General features: G+C 36.7%; 1 protein-coding gene across 2 annotated transcripts; it reads right to left on the reverse strand.

Moving 5' to 3' along the window:
• Positions 1-662: 662 nt before the first annotated feature.
• Positions 663-17,905, reverse strand: LOC106068737 (fructose-bisphosphate aldolase C-like). Of its 2 annotated transcripts, none has more exons than XR_001217960.2 (9): positions 17,767-17,905; positions 15,707-16,013; positions 12,692-12,761; positions 10,597-10,753; positions 9,122-9,286; positions 7,957-8,145; positions 6,761-6,871; positions 3,094-3,184; positions 663-1,631 (listed from the first exon to the last, which is right to left on the reverse strand). XR_001217960.2 is itself a non-coding variant. In XM_013228193.2 (9 exons), the coding sequence occupies exons 2-9, from the start codon at positions 16,002-16,004 to the stop codon at positions 1,554-1,556; spliced, it is 1,263 nt and encodes a 420-aa protein (XP_013083647.2). In that variant the 5' UTR covers positions 16,005-16,013; positions 17,767-17,905; the 3' UTR covers positions 672-1,553. The 2 variants fall into 2 exon arrangements, 1 of the variants encoding a protein (XP_013083647.2); XM_013228193.2 differs by having other exon boundaries at positions 672-1,631; positions 3,094-3,288.
• Positions 17,906-18,459: the final 554 nt, after the last annotated feature.

Below are 18,459 nucleotides of genomic sequence, written 5' to 3' on the forward strand. Positions count from 1 at the left end.
ATGGAACACTGTGAAGGACCGGATATCGCTCGCGGGCCGTTGCTTGGTGCTATAGGTTGTTACCGCTTTCACCGTTGACTTGACTCTGGAGAGCGATAGCAAGCCCGTTGCAGCTGCCGTGTAAAGGGAGAGAAGGCGATTGAGGAAGGATTAAAGTCGACTTATGTGTTTTCAATGTGCAGAGAACAGGTTCTGGCGTTACGACCAAAAATAAAAAACATAAATAAATAAAAAAGTTACACCTAAAGAAGACACTTGAAAAATGAAGATAGTTCGATAAGGTAATAGAGAAAAGCAGTCCTGAAGGTTAAAATTGAAAGCAGAAAAACAAATAACGCTCTTCAATATAATATAGCCTACTATGCGCATTTCAAGTGGCAATTAATCATATATCAAAATAATCAATAAATCCCATTTAAGGTACTTCATATTTGGGATATTATGTCATTTCCAGAAGGCAAAAAAAAAAAAAAAAAGAAAAATCGATATGTATTATCGTATTTTCCTTTATAATCCAGAATATAGTAATGTATTACCTGCACATATAATTAAAAAAATAGGTGACATTGAAATAAATACGGGGGTATACGGGACTGAGGGGGGGGGGAGGGGACAGGCTAAGAGACTACCCACCTTCATTTAAACATCAATATAATTATTATATCATTGTTTTTGGCTCATTTGCATAATATGAAAGTTAGTCGAGAAGAAATGCTTAGTCCGATCTTTCCCCCAAACCCCCCATTTTAATTTTACAAACTATACCTAGATTTCCATATCTTCTTTACACCTGTTCCATCGCCATTTTCTTTTAATTAAATTATAAATATAAATTAGACAGTCGAAGATGAGTTGGTGGTGCACCAGTTACACGATTGGTAAATAAAATTTTTACAAGTGTCATACCTAATTTAAATGATCAACGAATTATTTACGCCTAATGTCTAATACTCAGCAAAAAGCATTTTTGACTTTAGCAATCAAGCCATTCCTGTGTTGTAGCAGGCTATATAGGTAAAGGTATTTAGTAATACGCTTGAACGTTGTAACGGAAAATCAGATTATGTATCTTTTTATAAAAAAAATAAAAACACTGTATAGAAACAAAAACAACAAAGGCGTATAATACGGGAAAGAACTGTACATTTACAGACATATGTCTCAATACTGTAAGATTTATTTCCCTTCAAAATAGATACCGGACAGACAGAGTATAAGGTTTGTATTAAATTAGGTCAGCGGTTCTCAACCTTTTAAGCTCGGTGACCCCTCTTTACAATCCCACTCCCCCCCCCTTCCCACACAGCAATAGAAGAATAGACAAAACTATTCATTTTTTCGATGGTCTCTGGCGACCCCTGGCCAATCGTCAATCGACCCCCAAGGTGGTCGCGACCCACAGGTTGAGAACCCCTGAATTAGGTGAAGCTAGTTGCTCTTTTTGACTTGTTTGTTTATTGTTTCAATTGTTTGGTCTAAACCAAAGGACGTTGCTGTTAGTCATCAGCTCCTCCAAAGTGCTTCTTTTTTTTTTATTTTGGTCAGTTGGCGACTCAAAGTACTGTGATGTTTGTGACGAAAATTGTTTGGTTCGGTTCTGGACACTGACCCATGGCGGCAATACTGCAAGACTGTTGGAGAAGTAACAGAAGGATTAGAGAGGCTAAAACCAATACAATGAAATACATAGACTCAGTCAAGTGATGGCGACTACACAACAGACAGAAAAACTGTTGGATTGATGTTGATCTCCATCTCAGCACGACGTGACTATATATCACTTTTATATTGCTAACGATGTATCAGAACCATATAGCTAATAAATCAGCGTTCACCACACTTACATCTTATTTTTAAGCCACACCCACGTTGTAGTACATACTATTACACCAGGGCCGGCCTTAGATAATTGGAGGTCCTGGAGAAGTGAATGTGGGGACCCCAAATGAAATAGAAAAAATAAAATTTATAAAAAGCGAAAAATAAAATGACGCAATGTATTTATAACCTTGTGTACTCCAACAAGAACGAGTTGACCTATTTCTTCTCTCAAACATTCTTTTGAGTCCTAGGCGGCTGCCTAGTTTGCATATACCTAAGACCGGCATATGTAAGAACATGTATACTTTTCATTACAATGGCATCATACATGATGGTTGGAAAAGAGATTTTTTAAAAAAAAAACAAGGTTACAAAGACAGTTGGTGTGGAAACACAAACTCGGCCCCCGAAGTGGTCCACCCAGTCAGGTAAAAAGGTAGGTTTCAATATTTTCAGAAAGAACATCAGAATGAAATTCTATCAAAGACAAATGACAGAGAACAATGGAGAAAGAAGGTTGACAGATCTTGTGTGGTGCCCCAGCGGTCCACAGACTAAAGGATAGGTGAAAGTGAATGTGAAGTTAGATATGAACCTGGCCTAACTGATAAATATCTAATTGATCTAATTGTTTTGTAAAGGGTCAATCTCTTATTCAAAGCATCAAATCAATAATTAACTTTTCCGTATTAAATAAATAAATAATAAGTGTGTAATTTTGCTATGTGTGTGTTCCAGTTCACGTGATAATATGAAAAAATACTAATTAATTATTGTTTTAAATTATGTTCAACTTATTGCATTCTAAATAGATTTTTTCTCTTTAAAAAAATAGAAAACTTTTTTTTTGTGTGTAAGTGTAGTAGTTAATATGACAGAACTTACTTAACTTGGCAATTAAAATGCAAAAAAAAAAAAAAAAAAATTTGACAAAAATCTAAAACCACTTGCATAAATATGTTAAGAATATGGTATATCATGATCTCCCCTTCCAAGGAGTCTTTGTTACTATTAATAGTGAATAGTTGTAAAAGTGGTGTATTTTAAGAAAAAACTGCTTGCATAAGTGGTTTAAAAAATTAGATTTTTCGCTTCAGAAAAGAAAAAATAGCCTTTGCATCCAAACTTTGAATGGTCTAAAATATTATGATGTCAGATTTACACTATTTTTTTCTAGTTTACGAGATTTAAACGGGACGGACGTACGGACAGACATTCCACACAAAACTAATAGCGTCTTTTCCCCTTTCGAGGGCCGCTAAAAAGTCAAACCTTAAACCTCCGAAGTAGCTCATCGATGACCTTGGTGACATTCTTGTCATTTCCGCCCCAGATGTCAAGGACACCTTCCTGGATGACATTGCTGAAACAGAAGCTTATAATGGTTGGCTTCTTGATAGGGCATTTATTGATGGCGTCTAGTACTACCAGAGACAGGGAGAGATCTTTCAGACTGGAGAAATACAGCTGCCATTGGTGGAGATAGATGAAGCCAAAGAAGAATGAATTTGTAATAAAACAATATCATCTGCTATATTTTAAAAAGCTAATGAGTATACGTATAGTTAGTGCACAATGTTCCAAATAGTCATCTTTGAGACAAGATTATGGGTTTATGTTGAGGAATACACAGCTGATACACTTATTATTACCACATTAAGCTGGTAAGGTTACGTAGGCCCTTATTATCTCTGTATAGATGCAAATGTCTGTAATTAATAGTTAAAGATATATTGAGAAAAGATAATGTTCTAGACCAGTGGTGCCAATCAGTGGTGCCAACTTTTTTGGGGTCATCACTAATATAGGTTCTTTTTACAAAGCTTATCTTATCTTATCTTATATAATACAGACGTTACTTCAAAAAAGAAGATGATTACGTCCTACGCGTCATGCATTTAGTCATGCATATTAACCAATGACTTAAATTCTGCCAAGTCACTGGTTTTCCTGGCTAGCTCAGGCAACCCATTCCATGCTCTAATAGCACTAGGGAAGAAGGAGTATTTGTACAAATTTGTCCTAGCATATGGGACGAGGAATGTGCCTTTATCTTTGTGTCTTTCAGAGTATTTTATTAAATTTTGTTCTTGTATTTGAAGATTATGGTTCAGTGTTTTATGTATGATTGCTACTTTACTTTTGAGCCTTCTGTCCTGAAGGCTTTCTAAATTTAGTGATTTTACTAAAGGTGTTACTCTAGTCAAATGTGAATATTCGTTTGTTATGAATCTCACTGCTCTATTTTGTGTCTGTTCCAGTTTCTTAATGTTTTCTTGAGTTGAGGGGTCCCAAACGGAGGATGCATATTCTATTATTGGCCTAACCAAGGTTAAGTAACATTTTAGTTTTATGTTCTTATTTGATTTATAGAAATTTCTTTTAATAAATCCTAATGCTTTGTTTGATTTTTTTGTAGTTTCATCAATATGTGGATTCCATGATAGTTTTTCATTTATTATAACACCTAGGTATTTTGCGTTTTTAGTCTGTGATACTGGTTTGCCATGAATAAGATAAGTGGAATTAATTTGTTTTAGTTTTTTTGTTACTCTTAACAACTGACATTTTTCTGGGTGGAAAGACATGCTCCAATTTGATTCCCATTTCTGTAATTCATCTAATTCTCTTTGTAAAATATCTGTGTCTTGTGTTGTTTTTATTGTTCTATATATTATGCAATCGTCTGCAAATAATCTGACTTTTGTTCCTGAACTAATGCGATTTGGTAAATCATTTATGTAAATTAAAAATAGTAGTGGACCCAAGACTGTACCTTGAGGTACACCTGAGTTTACTGTTATCGGTGTTGATTTAGAGCCATTTATTATTACAGTTTGTTCTCTCCCTATCAGAAAGTCTTTAATCCACTGATGCAGTGGACCATTAATGCCGAAATATTTTAATTTTTTAAGCAAACTATGGTGGTGAACTTTGTCAAAAGCCTTAGAAAAATCTAGTAAGATAGCATCTATTTGTTCACTATTATCTAAACCTTTTGAAAAATCATCAATTAGTCCTATTAGTTGTGTTTCACATGATCTATATTTCCTAAAGCCATGTTGGTATGGTGTGAGGACATTATGTTTGTCTAAGTGGTTTATGATGTTGCTACATATTATGTGTTCTAGGATTTTACATGTGATGCTGGTAAGTGATACTGGTCTGTAGTTCCCTGGGTCAGATTTTTCTCCTTTTTTAAATAGGGGGGTGACATTAGCTTCTTTCCAGTCCTTTGGTACTCTGCCCTGGTTAAGTGAAGCCTGAAAGAGTATTTTGAACACTGGGGCTAGCTCATTACTTAGTTCTTTGAGTAATCTAGCTGGAATACCATCAGGTCCAGAAGCTTTATTTGGTTTGGTGTTGGCTAATAGTTTTTGAATTCCATTTTCTTGTACTACTATATCTTCTATGTTGTCTACTTGGTTCAAATTCAGTAATATGTCTTTGTCTCCTGGGGCTGAGAATGCTGATGCAAAGTATTTGTTTAGAATGTTTGCTTTAGTTTCATTATCATTATGTATTATGTTATGTTCATCTTTTAATGGCGCTACGCCTGTTGTTTCCATTTTCTTAGACTTAATGTATGACCATAGGTTTTTGTTGTTATCTTTAGATATTACATTGTTTATGTATTCACTCTGCAGCTGTCTGCTTACTTTTTGGGTTAAGTGTTTAATTTTTATATACTTATATCAAATCACTCTATCTGTTTGTCTGGTAAAAAATTAGTACAAGTGATTTCTCCCACACCCAATCTCGGATCAAGCTGAAATTTTGAACAATTAATTCTTTTACATGAAAAACTATTGGTATCTAATTATTTAGTATGGTATCTTGAACTAGGGAAAGAAATTGTACTTGACTGAAGTGGTGGTATAAGCTCAATTGGTCCCCTTTATAAGTCGCCGCTTTAAAATCAGTTCAAAGCAAACAAATTTTCAATTATTAGACTGTTCGCTTGAGGAGGCATAAGACATGAGTTCGAATTCCGGTCGCTCCTCTCTTCCCCTCCCCCATTAAAAAAAATCAGTTATGGTAAAATTCATTCAGTTCTCTCTTTCTACCTCCTTTCCCCCTCCCTCGTTTTCTCAAGTGGTCCAGAGAAGTTAATTTGATCATAGCGTATAGAGAAAGTCGACAGTATAAAATAGAGCAAAAAAAAAACATTGTTTAAAATATATCTAATCGCTTAGATTGTGGTTGGTCTAGATCTATTACTAATTTAATTACATGACTGATTGTAAATAAGTGATACAGTTACACTGCGTTAATGTTATTTATATATTTATATTTACAAAAGTATTTCTTTGTTTTTCATGTTTGTAAATGTAGAGTGTGGGCTTCAACTATTCTTATAGTGGGCCGAAATAGTTTCAGCATTTTAAAATGAGTAGACAGACGCTGACCACCTTGCCAAGATCTATCGCTAATCTGTATAATGGCTGTTAACCTGTTCTTTAGGATTGAAACATTTGTAGACCCTTCTGCGGGGCGCTGTGGCTGAGTGATAAAGTGCTTGGATTCCGAACCGGGGATCCCGGGTTCGAGACCGATAAAGACTGTGATTTTTAATTTCGGGATTTTTAAGCACCTCTGAGTCCACCCAGTTCTAATGGATACCTGACATTAGTTGGGGAAAAGTAAAGGCGGTTGGTCGTTGTGCTGGCCACAGAAACATGACCTTTACATCATCTGCCCTATAGATCGCAATGTCTGAAAGGGGGACTTCACTTGTACTTTTAGAACCCTTCTGCGGCATTTTAAAGAAATTATTTTGTTCCGTAACCCTTAAAATAGGATTGGTATTTAAAGTATTTGGTGTTAGCCTAACAAAAAATAGTAAAATAAAATATAAAAAACAAAAAACATTTAGATTTATCTGTTCTCATATTATGTTGTTGTCATAATGAAGTGCAAAAAATTGGTGACAACTTACTCCTCCGATTGCAGGGGGCAGTGTTTGATTGACCACATTCATAGTAACATCTGCTATTGTCTGGGCAGTATAGTTGGGTAGGTAGATGGCCGGCACACGTACTATGGTCCCCTATAAATTATAGAGAACAAAAAATATTTGTTTTAGGCCTCATACAGTAGCCGTACAGTGGAAAATATTTCCTGAAACAATGAACAACAAATATATCCTGAAACAATGAACAACAAATATATCCTGAAACAATGAACAACAAATATATCCTGAAACAATGAACAACAAATATATCCTGAAACAATGAACAACAAATATATCCTGAAACAATGAACAACAAATATATCCTGAAACAATGAACAACAAATATATCCTGAAACAATGAACAACAAATATATCCTGAAACAATGAACAACAAATATATCCTGAAACAATGAACAACAAATATATCCTGAAACAATGAACAACAAATATATCCTGAAACAATGAACAACAAATATATCCTGAAACAATGAACAACAAATATATCCTGAAACAATGAACAACAAATATGAAAAAAAAAAAAAAAGATAAAGTGATCTTAAAAGAAGAGACTTTTTTTATTTTGTTTTACAATATTTACACCTTTACAACACCACCAAGAAGCTAAACACTATAAGGAAAAGTTTACTCAATGTTTTTTTTTCCACCTCACATTCTCAGATCTAATTGAATTTTTTTCCATAATTATTCATAGTAGTAAACTATTGACGAATCAATAAAAAAATTAACCAATTAGTTAATCCTTTAGTACTAATTGATACATTTTGTTTTATATAGCAGAAAGTGAGCTAAGCCTTGTACTTTTCAGATAAATGGTAGTAATAAGCGGTTATTTCCCTTTAGATAAGCTTTGGTTTTAAAAGTGAAGGAGATTAAAAGAAGGTTTGGCATATTCGTTTCAAATTTAATTCAATAGAAACAATAGATTAATCTTTAAAGTGCTAGTCTATGTTTACAAATTTTTATATATTTTTTATAATATTGAGTGTTAAAATCAAACGAAAGTTTAAATAGTCCAAACTTAAATATTTTGTCTCTTATACCTTACAGATCAATACATGCGATTTATTGACAGAAAAGGAAATACACAAGAGCAGATATTGCATAGAACGATAATTAAGTGACTTGTAGCTAACCAATGTATTTCTGTTTACAACGCCTACCTCTATAAAGACTTGATGCTCTTGTAACGACTTGAACAGTGAGGACAATATCTGCCTTACAACGTTCTGACAATCTTCAGCGCTTTGACCAGGCTCCCACAGCACCTCTACGGCCACAATGGGCACCAGGCCCATCTTCTGGCTGATGCTCGCAAACCTGGCCAGGGTGTTGCTGTTCACTTGCAGTGCCTGTAAATAGTTGTCATGGAGGTGAACTAGTTGTCATGGCGGTGAACTAGTTGTCATGGAGGTGAACTAGTTGTCATGGAGGTGAACTAGTTGTCATGGAGGTGAACTAGTTGTCATGGAGGTTAAATAGTTGTCATGGAGGTGAACTAGTTGTCATGGAGGTGAACTAGTTGTCATGGAGGTGAACTAGTTGTCATGGAGGTGAACTAGTTGTCATGGAGGTGAACTAGTTGTCATGGAGGTGAACTAGTTGTCATGGAGGGGAACTAGTTGTCATGGAGGTGAACTAGTTGTCATGGAGGTGAACTAGTTGTCATGGAGGTGAACTAGTTGTCATGGAGGTGAACTAGTTGTCATGGAGGTGAACGATGTCGACGTTTGGCTTCTCAGAAATGTACTCAGGGGAGTGAAGCTGTTTGTTTTTACCCTTGTGTTGGTTATAGGCTCCATATGTTTTCTGTTTAGTTTTACTTTGAACTTTCCTGATGGTTTTCATATTGAGGGCCACACCAATCACGTATGGAATATTGTCCAACTTGTGTCTGTACATTTATATGTACATGTATATGATAAGTGAGTTTGTGTATTGATCTTTGAGAATAATGTCAAAGGTAAGGAATGTTTTAATCAAAGCTTTCCCGGGCAATGTTTCTCAGACTCAATGTGGTTCCCGGGCAATGTTTCTCAGACTCAATGTGGTTCCCGGGCAATGTTTCTCAGACTCAATGTGGCTTTGTGGTGCCCGGGTGAAAACGGTCGTTTATAATATTAGTACATTAAAGACTTTAAAAGTCATGTCTTTTGTGCAATGAGAATAATGAAATTGATAAAACATTGTAGTTACAAGATTATTGTTTTTTTTTTTGTTTTTTTATTATTATTATATATTATTATCGCAGACCGGAACGCGATTTCTAGTTTCCTTTGGTAATCAACGTGTTGGGAAGTGTATAGGGTCAACCCTTGATTAACTTACGAGATTTGAAGGCGTGTTCAGTCCGGTAGTGGTGTAGACACACCTCCACATGACAAACTCCGCCCCAATGTTTTTCAGCCTTGCGCAGGTGTCTTCGTAAGTGTCGAGTCCATCCGTTGCCCATTCACCTAATGTGCCAGGTATGGGCACCAGTGCTCTGTCAACCTGCAATGCCATCCTGGGCATTAGAATAACCATTGCTGTGGTCAGTCTGGGCATTAGAATAACCATTGCTGTGGTCAGTCTGTGCATTAGAATAACCATTTCTGTGGTCAGTCTGTGCATATATTTTAAGGGGGAAAAAATAAAAAAAGGGGGAGGGATGTATAACGTTAATGAATGCCATTAGAGAAGGGATTGTCTGGATCAGCCTGGAAAACCAATGAATGACTTAGCAGAGTTTAAGTCTCTGATTTACATGTACGACTAAATTAATTAGGACAAGAATTCGTGAAGGGCGTAATTAACTTATCTTTTAAAGGGACGTCTGTAATTTACAAAATAAGATAAGTATATTGACCAAATGAGGACAAATAAAGACAGTGGAGGAGTAAAAAGAAGCAGAGAGGAGCTGTTTATACAGGGAACGGGCAAGGAGGGAGGACCCGGGGGGTGTAGCCTGAGTTTAGTGAGTTAATCTATAATTGGGGTTAAATGTTTTTTTTTTCTGACATTTTAATATAGGCACATACATATATATTGCAGTGACGTAGCCAGACAGATGAATGACGTTATAGAATAGGAGTACACTAAAAAAAAGAGAGAATATGGCTTGGGCTTGACGCGTAGGAGGTAATCATCTTCTTTTTTGAAGTAAGGTCTGTATGATATGGCGGCATGGTGGAGGAACTGCTATTTCAAACTGACGGATTCACAGACAAGACGATCATTCCCGTTTTGTCAATAAAAACATCGTTTGAAGTCTTGAAAGGTCTTGTCGATCGTATTGTTGTTGGCAAGTATCTTATTACTGTGTCCCTTGTATCTTATTACTGTGTCCCTTGTATCTTATTACTGTGTCCCTTGCATCTTATTACTGTGTCCCTTGAATGTGTCGGATTCGTGTTTTATATTAAGTAATAATCAACAAGTCTTCGAAGTCAGTAAGCTTGTGAGATCAAATCAAGAGCAGTGAAGACGAGAAGTACCCAGAACTATATATTGATACATTCCTATATTCAATTATATATATTCCTATATTCAAGTATATAGATAGTTTTGATTGAGATTACTCTTGTTCTTCATTTCATCAGAACTATCTCTAGTACAAGAGTAATCTCAAACTTTAGACCTCTGTTATTCACTTTCTTTCCCCTCTATTTCTTTGGAAGTTTTTCTAACGACTTTCTCCCTAGTTTTTTTTTTTCTGTACTTATTCTTCCTTTACATTCTCTTATACATTTCTTTTTTCTCTGTCTGCCCCTTTCTCAAAGTTTATCTTCCTTTCTCTCTTTCTCTGTCTCTCTTTCACTGACCCTTATGCCAAGTTTTAGTCCAGCCTCCTTGACAATCGTTACCAGACGCCTCCCCATGTATCCTCTCTGATCTATGACTTTTTCTCTGAAGACGACGCCGCTGAGGTACAGCCTCATGTGATGGTTGGCGCCTAGCAACATCTCCAGATACCTACGCCTGCCAAAAAAAAACAACAAGAAATTTAACCAAAATATTATCATTTTATTATAAACCATCTTTATCATAAAATGGGAAGCGTGGTCGAGAGGCTAAGTACGCTTGAACTTGGCTTGTCTTGGCTACCTATCACACCCAACTCGAGCAGAGTTGTGTTTACTGAGCGCCTAAAGGCAGCACGGAAAAACCTTCTCCCAGATACCACCCCCAACTGGTCCACAAAGCGATTGGATCATAGCGCTCTGAGCATGCTATAAGCATGAAAGTAACGCTATATAAAAGCTATAATTATCATTATTATCAAATGTCATCATGTCGAAGTCATTAAAAAAATTGACTTATGTGACAGTTAGGCCTAAGATTTCTATGAGAATTGACTTATTACAGGCCTCCCTAATGTGACAACAACCTAGCATTACTCTATGTGCGGTGCGGAATGGTTGCGAAGAACAGCTGGCTACTTTTCCAAGACTGCAAAAGAAATTACAAATTATAAGATGAAGATGAGAAAATGTCATTCTTATTGAGTTGGCTGGCGTTATACTTGAATAAGAGGATAGATCAATACGAAATGCTGACTTTAGTTTAGACCAAATAGGCCAAGCTGGTGGGATAAAGTGAACTACAGATGTCAGAATCTAGTTCTGAAAAAAGAAACCCCATGATATAAAGTTGATCTCATGTTTAGCTCAGGTAAAAGGAAAACGTTGAGAAATGCAAAGAAAAACTCTCACAGGGTTAACCAGGGAAAGTGTAGCCAGCACAACGCCAAGAAAAGAAAAGTTTTCATAAGGAATTAAAATTGTTTACTGCAGCTCAAGTCAAAACATCGTTCTAATGGGAATGGGAATCCACTTTTAGTAGTTTTAAGTGTCAACAACAGTATCACATTTAGCTTTCTTCCTTCTCTATTGTAACCTCTGGAAGAAAAAAAAAATAACAACACACTTCTCTTTAAAAAAAAAATAAGAAAAAACTCACCTACCTTTAAAACAAAGATTAAGGCAAAAATTAAAATCGTTTAAATCCAACTGTGACGCCAGTGTTCTATATAAGAGTCAGCAACACTAAGAGTCAGCAACATTAAGAGTCAGGAACACTAAAAGTCAGCAACAATAAGAGTCAGCAACATTACCCCGGAGGCGTGGTGGCTTAGCGTAAAGCGCTTGACTTCCGAACCGAAGGATCCGGGATCGAATTTCAGTGAAGACTGGGATTTTTAATTTCAGGATCTTTGGGCGCCTCTGAGTCCTCCCAGATATAAGGGGTACCTGCCATTAGTTGGGGATAAGTAAAGGCGGTTGGTCATTGTGCTGGCCACATGACACTCTCGTTAACAGTGGTAAACAGAAAAGATGACCTTTACATCATCTGCCCTATAGATCTCAATGTCTGAAAGGGGAACTTTTTTTTAAGCATTACCTCAGAATTCAATCGACTCTTCGTGCCTCTTGGCTTAACCCTTTGGTATTCTTAAAAAAATAACTCATCTACTTCAAAAAGGATTACTCCCCATCATTTACTTGTACAAAAAAAAAAAAATGCCCTCTCTTTCCAGTGGCAGAGTAGCGTTATGGAAAATAAAATTTTCTAGAACTTCAATATGTCTGTCTACTTGTACTAATAGAGACTCTACATAATCACAATGTAATCCTCTATATTTATGTATGCATATTTTTTTCCTAGTTCACGTCTGAAGTTCACACTTAGCGGCGGTGCTCGTCTGTTCTAAAACTATTGACTTCTGTCACACAAAGAGAAACTCTTTCTCTGTCATCTTCTCAAAGCTCTGTGAAAACAAACAATCTTCAATTATCTCTCCCTGGTTCAAAGCATACAAAGCAATTTCATCTTATGATCTTTCTTTTCAACCTCATGTTGTCTATTATCTCCCTTCGACGTTCCGTGAAAAAATATCACAAAAATGGATTAACGTACCTGTCATCTTCTTTGGGCTCAGCAAAAACTTGTTTCAACTTTTTTTCAAGAAGCCTGATCGAGTCGTCCACTGGAATGACAATAATGGCGGCTTAACGGATGCAGGCACAAAATCACCTTTGTGTGGGGGGGGGGGAGGAGCACGAAAAGGGGGAGGGGGGGTATTATTCCTAAGAAGTATTTTGTGTTGTGCCAAATTGAACTTGTAATTTGTGGTCCCCGCTCTAGTCTCGCCCCTTTCATTTAGGCATAAACCCTTTGACTGCATGCAGCGTTCCAAAAGTCATAGGTCACACTTTAATGTCAGGGTCATTTACAGATAATGTTAAAGTATATTGTTATTGTTATAATAGTAATGCTGGGGGTGGACTATTGTATTCAAACTGAAAAATTATCTTATCTTATCTTTGTTTTTAACAGCAACGCGAGATAATGTCGTGAGTGTTGATTGCCAGTTAAAAAAATTGGAGCGGTTTTGGGATATTTAAATGACCTCTATTAGAAGATGCAGTGAGGTCTACATAGCGATTCTGTCTTGTTCTCTATTCAATAAGGAGCTAACAAGCAAAATTTAAAAAAAATCCTTTAAAAAAAAACACAGCTTATCTAAAAGGGAAGAGCTTCTTCCTTAAAACTATATCTAGAAATAATGTCAAAGTTATTTCCCTTATTCGATACCATAACTAAATAATCAATCACCAAAACTTACTTGACTAATGGAGTATTTTTGTTTATTGATTTTGTTAGGTATAATAAATAATGGTTTGAAGTATCAACTGGATCGTAGAATGCGTGAGGGAGAAATCTGTGGCATTTTACGTCTCGTGAGACGATCTTTTCCCTTTGCAACTTCTTGTGTGACTAAAGAGGCCAATCCTTGATACACAGCTGCGATCACAGGTTGGGCATATAAAATCACCAGGCGCCATTGCATTTTCACCCTTCTTTCTGCTTCTGTTGTGTATGACATCTGCAATCTGTGACCCTTCCTTTATGCTCTCTCTCCATGTGGATCTGTCCAGTGCCACCTCTTCCCAGTTGCCAGTGTCGATTTTGAAGAGCTTCATGTCGCGTTTGCATACATCCGTATAACGTAAAAGTGGGCGACCAGCGGCTCTCCTGCCTTCAATTAGATCGCCATACAGGATGTCCTGTGGAAGTCGACCTACTGGCATTCTACGAACGTGGCCAAGCCAGCCAAGGCGTCTGCTGCTGATAACAGAGCGGATGTCCTGGCATCCTGCTCTATGTAGCACTTCCTCATTTGTTATCTTATCTTGCCACCTTATTTTAAAGATCCGCCTTAGGCATCGGAGGTGGAAGACATTCAGCTTTTTTTCCTGCCATGAGTAGGTTGACCATGTTTCACTTCCGTACAGCAAGGTGCTCAACACACAGGTCCGGTAGACTAGGGCTTTAGTACTGCTAGTCAGCAATATGTTGTCCCAGACTCTTTTCTGCAACCGTGACATGGTGGCCATTGCCTTGGCTATCCTGTTGTTTATGTCTTTATCCAGTAGAGTGTTGTTGGATATGATGGAGCCAAGGTAACAAAAGTGATCAACAATTTCTAGTGGTTGGCCATTAATGCTTACTTGAGGTGCAGTGTTTGTGTTTTGGACAAGTATCTTAGTCTTGCTTTGACTGATGTTTAAGCCGAACTTCTGGCAAGCAGCAGATAGTTTGTCAACCATGGATTGTAGCTGAATATCAGAATCAGCCACAATAGCTGCATCATCAGCATACAGGAGTTCCCTGACGAGTAGCTTCCTAACCTTGGTTTTTGCCCGCAGCCTTGATACATTAAATAGTTTTCCAGAGGATCTTGTATGGAGAAACACACCTTCGTTTATGTCGCTGTACGCATAATGCAGTAGACAGGAGAAGAATATGCCAAACAGAGTAGGTGCGAGCACACATCCCTGCTTGACACCACTGCAAACCTCAAAAGGTGCTGATTGGGCTCCATTGAATTTGACATTACATTTAGTTTCCTCGTGAAAACATTCAATTAACTTCAGTAGTTTGGGAGGGCAACCTATTTTCCTCAGGAGTTTGAAAAGGCCACTTCTGCTGACCATGTCAAAAGCTTTAGTCAGATCGACAAAAACAATGTAAAGGGGTCTGTCTCTCTCTCTGAATTTCTCCTGCAGTAGTCGTAGAGAAGATATCATGTCTATAGTGGACCTACCACTCCTGAATCCACAAGGGAGAAATAGCGTTAACTAAACCCAACAAATTTAGCCATATCTGTGAATACAGAAGTTTGGTTTCCATTGTTGCTATTAAACAATATAATGAATTACCAAGAATTAATAGTATAATTGGCTACTTTTAAAAAATTGATTCATGACTTGTCCAAGTCAATAAATAATTGTCCGAAATTTCAGCTTCATCCGAGATTGGGTGTGGGAGAAATCACGTGTATAATTTTTTGTTACCAGACAGACAGACAGAGTGAGTTCATATAAGTTTTGTAAAAAAAAAATGTAAGACTTGATCATCTCATCTAGTCCATACGTTGTAAACTTGACGTTGAATCTACCTTTTGCTTAGTTATAGAAACATATGTGCCAGGTGAGACTATCATGAGACCAGCCACTTGCCAGGTGAGACTATCATGAGACCAGCCACTTGCATCGAAAGAAAAACATGGGACCTAGGGGCGATCACCCAAGAGGGTCAGTACTATCAATATCTAGATTTACATTTCAAATCGGGGGCTACCTTTTTTTTAATTGCGCCTTTTCCACCCCCAGTTCCCCAAAGACAGCACGAATGAGATACGTGAGACCATTGGAGACTTGAGTTGGACATGATGATAAAGAGAATGCTTTTGGCCACTCAAAACACACACACACACACACCCAACCTTGCTGTATTACGCTAGGTGGTATTCCGTTAGCAACAGTCAAAATCTTTTGCAAGAGAATTAATATAGGTCGTTTGTTTTAGTGGTAACTTATGTAGTTCAAGCCGTCACGCGCATCCTCCTATAACAGAACGATATATTACCTGCCAGGATCCCCTTCCCTGGTTCCATCAGCTCCTTGACAGTTTTCTGTAAGGTTTGTTCCTGATCGGCGAAGAGCGGCTCCACAAACCTGATCCTAAGTTCGGGATATTTCTCCAACCGCAGGGGCTTCTTCTTCAACTTTGGCGCAGGCTTCGTCTTGCGGTCATTAAGTCTCGGCGTAGTTTTGAATTGCACTTCCGGTTTGGTATGCCCCTTATGGGATAAGGATGGAGGTCTTAGGTTGAGCTGGTCTTCATTGCTGCCATGACGTGTGCTTCCTTCAAATGTGGAGTCCATGGCTGTTATCTTAAGAGGGAAGGGATAGCGAGAGGAGTGCGTCAGAATGAAAACAGGTGTTTAAGTTGTTGCATAAAAAATAAATCTTTTTCTAACCAACATCTCTAATTCATTTTCTTTAACTATGTCTTCATCATTATCTCGCCAAATCTCTCTTTACCTCTCTCTTTAATTCATTCTCTTAAACTCGTTCTCTTAAACTCATTCTCTTCAATGCTCGCGCATCTCTCTCTATCTCTCTCTCTCTTTCTCTCTCTCTCTCTCTTCTTTGTTTTTTTTTTATTTTCAGTCGTTTAATTTCTTACCTTAGTTCAACAGAATAACATTGTGTTTGTATTGATAGTAGCAAATGGAAAGTTATGAAACCAATATAGTGTTTTATACACGCAAAATAAATTGATCTTAATCGTAAGGCCACAACACCGCACCACCGTATCAGATAATCTAAGACACTTTGTAAGTGAATAAACTTTGGTATACATTTAGTCCAAGACATATTACAGCCTTCGGTTATTCCTTTTGCACCATAAATATTTTACACATACGAAAATAATAACAATAAGTAATTGTAATAACGTTATACTTCCGTAGATGAAATAACAAACAACATAAAGTTAAAACGTTGCCAAATATTAATCCAAGATTTGAAAAGGAGGTTAAAAAAATATGGGGAAAAATACATTTGACTATATGTAGCTAAATGTAATTTGTGGCTCTCAAAGATAGATTTATGTAAAAAAAAAAAAATACAAATACAGCTTCGATATTTGTTCAATACAATTGCATCAAACCTAAATTTACTCTGTTATCGTATAATTTCGGAAAGCCAAATTTACATTTATTTTACTTTGAAAAATTATAATGGTCAGACTAGAGTTTTTACTATGTGGCCAATGAGCTAGTAATTCTTTTCTCAGCGATATACATCAACTGTTAAATTTCTATTAAAAACGTTAGAGCCATTTTTGAGGTCAGCTGTCTGCCCAACCACCAAAGTTTTCCCATGAAGAAATGATTTGACTAAAGGTTAAAACATAATGTATCTATTGAAACACTTGACAATCACAAAGGAGATTACAAAAAGTTAGACACAAGAACTCTTTTGTTCCTTTTGCAATAAAATAGTTGAATAAAATGCAACTTATTGTTGTAAATTTCAAATGTAATGTTGAAGAAAAAATTTGGGGTATGAACGTATATTTTGTGTGCTCTCGTACTAATTGTACTAATTGTAGTAATGTATTGTTATGTGTAATGTACGATTGTAAAATTAATTTCCTCATGGATAATAAAGATTATTATTATCATGGTTATTATTGTGTTGAGCTGAAAAATGGTCGGCGTAACAGAGGTGCCCCACAGAAACGCTTCAAAGACCAGCTTAGGCTCCAACTAGCTTTAACTGACCTAGAAGAGAGAGCACCTGGTTGAAGGCGGACTCAGAACAGTAAGCTGGACATCACTTACAAAGGCCGCGGGATACACATTTAAGACCAAAAGAAAATCCGCTGCCGAGGACAGATGTTGACGGCAGAAGGAAAATCTAAATCGACCAGCGGCGGACAATGGTTATTCCTGCGCTAGATGTAGGTCGCAGCTGGGGCTGCTTAGCCACGTAAAATACTGTATACCTCATTACCTCGGACTCGAAGACAAGCCTAATTATTAATAATTATTAGATCTATATGCAGTTATAAAATATAATAATAATCCCTAATCTAGATCACCTGGGAAATAATTCATTTACAAGTTAGTCACATACCTTCAAATATTGATCTGTTTAGTTAAAAACAAGATCATCAGTTCTTAACTAATCAGATTTTGTTTTCATTTTCAGCTAAACCTTTGGGAAATGTTTTCTGAACTTTTGGTTTGTGTAGTTCAAAGCTGGGATATTTTTGTTTCTTTGCCAGGTTGAAATTTGTGTTTTTACTTGTGTTTGAATTTGTGCGCATAGATTAATGACGTAATTTGTAAAAAAAATATTATTTCGGATTTTTCACAATCAACAAGGTTGCTTTAATAAGATGATATATTTATGTCTATGATGATATATTTTTGTTGTTTTTTCTTTTTAGAAGAAGAAAGTAAATCAAACCACAAAAGAATCTGCTTAATCGAACAACTGGCTAATCAGACCAGATCAGATCTTTAAATATAGAAAGGAACCCTAATATATACCTGTAATGTTAGTCGCTTATTTGGACCGAAAGTACGTTTAATCGTAACAGATAAGGTGAGCATGAAAAAGAAACTAAATCCACAGGTCATAATGTAGAACTTAAATAAATGGAAAGTTATGAAGAAATTATAGCTATCGACAACGCTCATCAATGCTACAGTGACATGAAGATCAAGACACTGCAATTGTTGCTAGAATCGCAGAACAAAAAGAGTGCAATCGGTAAACAAGAGATGTGATGGTGCGTCCCGTAACCAGTTGGTACAAGTGGAA

This window comes from Biomphalaria glabrata, chromosome 7 (assembly GCF_947242115.1).
Source record: "Biomphalaria glabrata chromosome 7, xgBioGlab47.1, whole genome shotgun sequence".
Taxonomy (NCBI): Eukaryota; Metazoa; Mollusca; class Gastropoda; family Planorbidae; genus Biomphalaria; species Biomphalaria glabrata.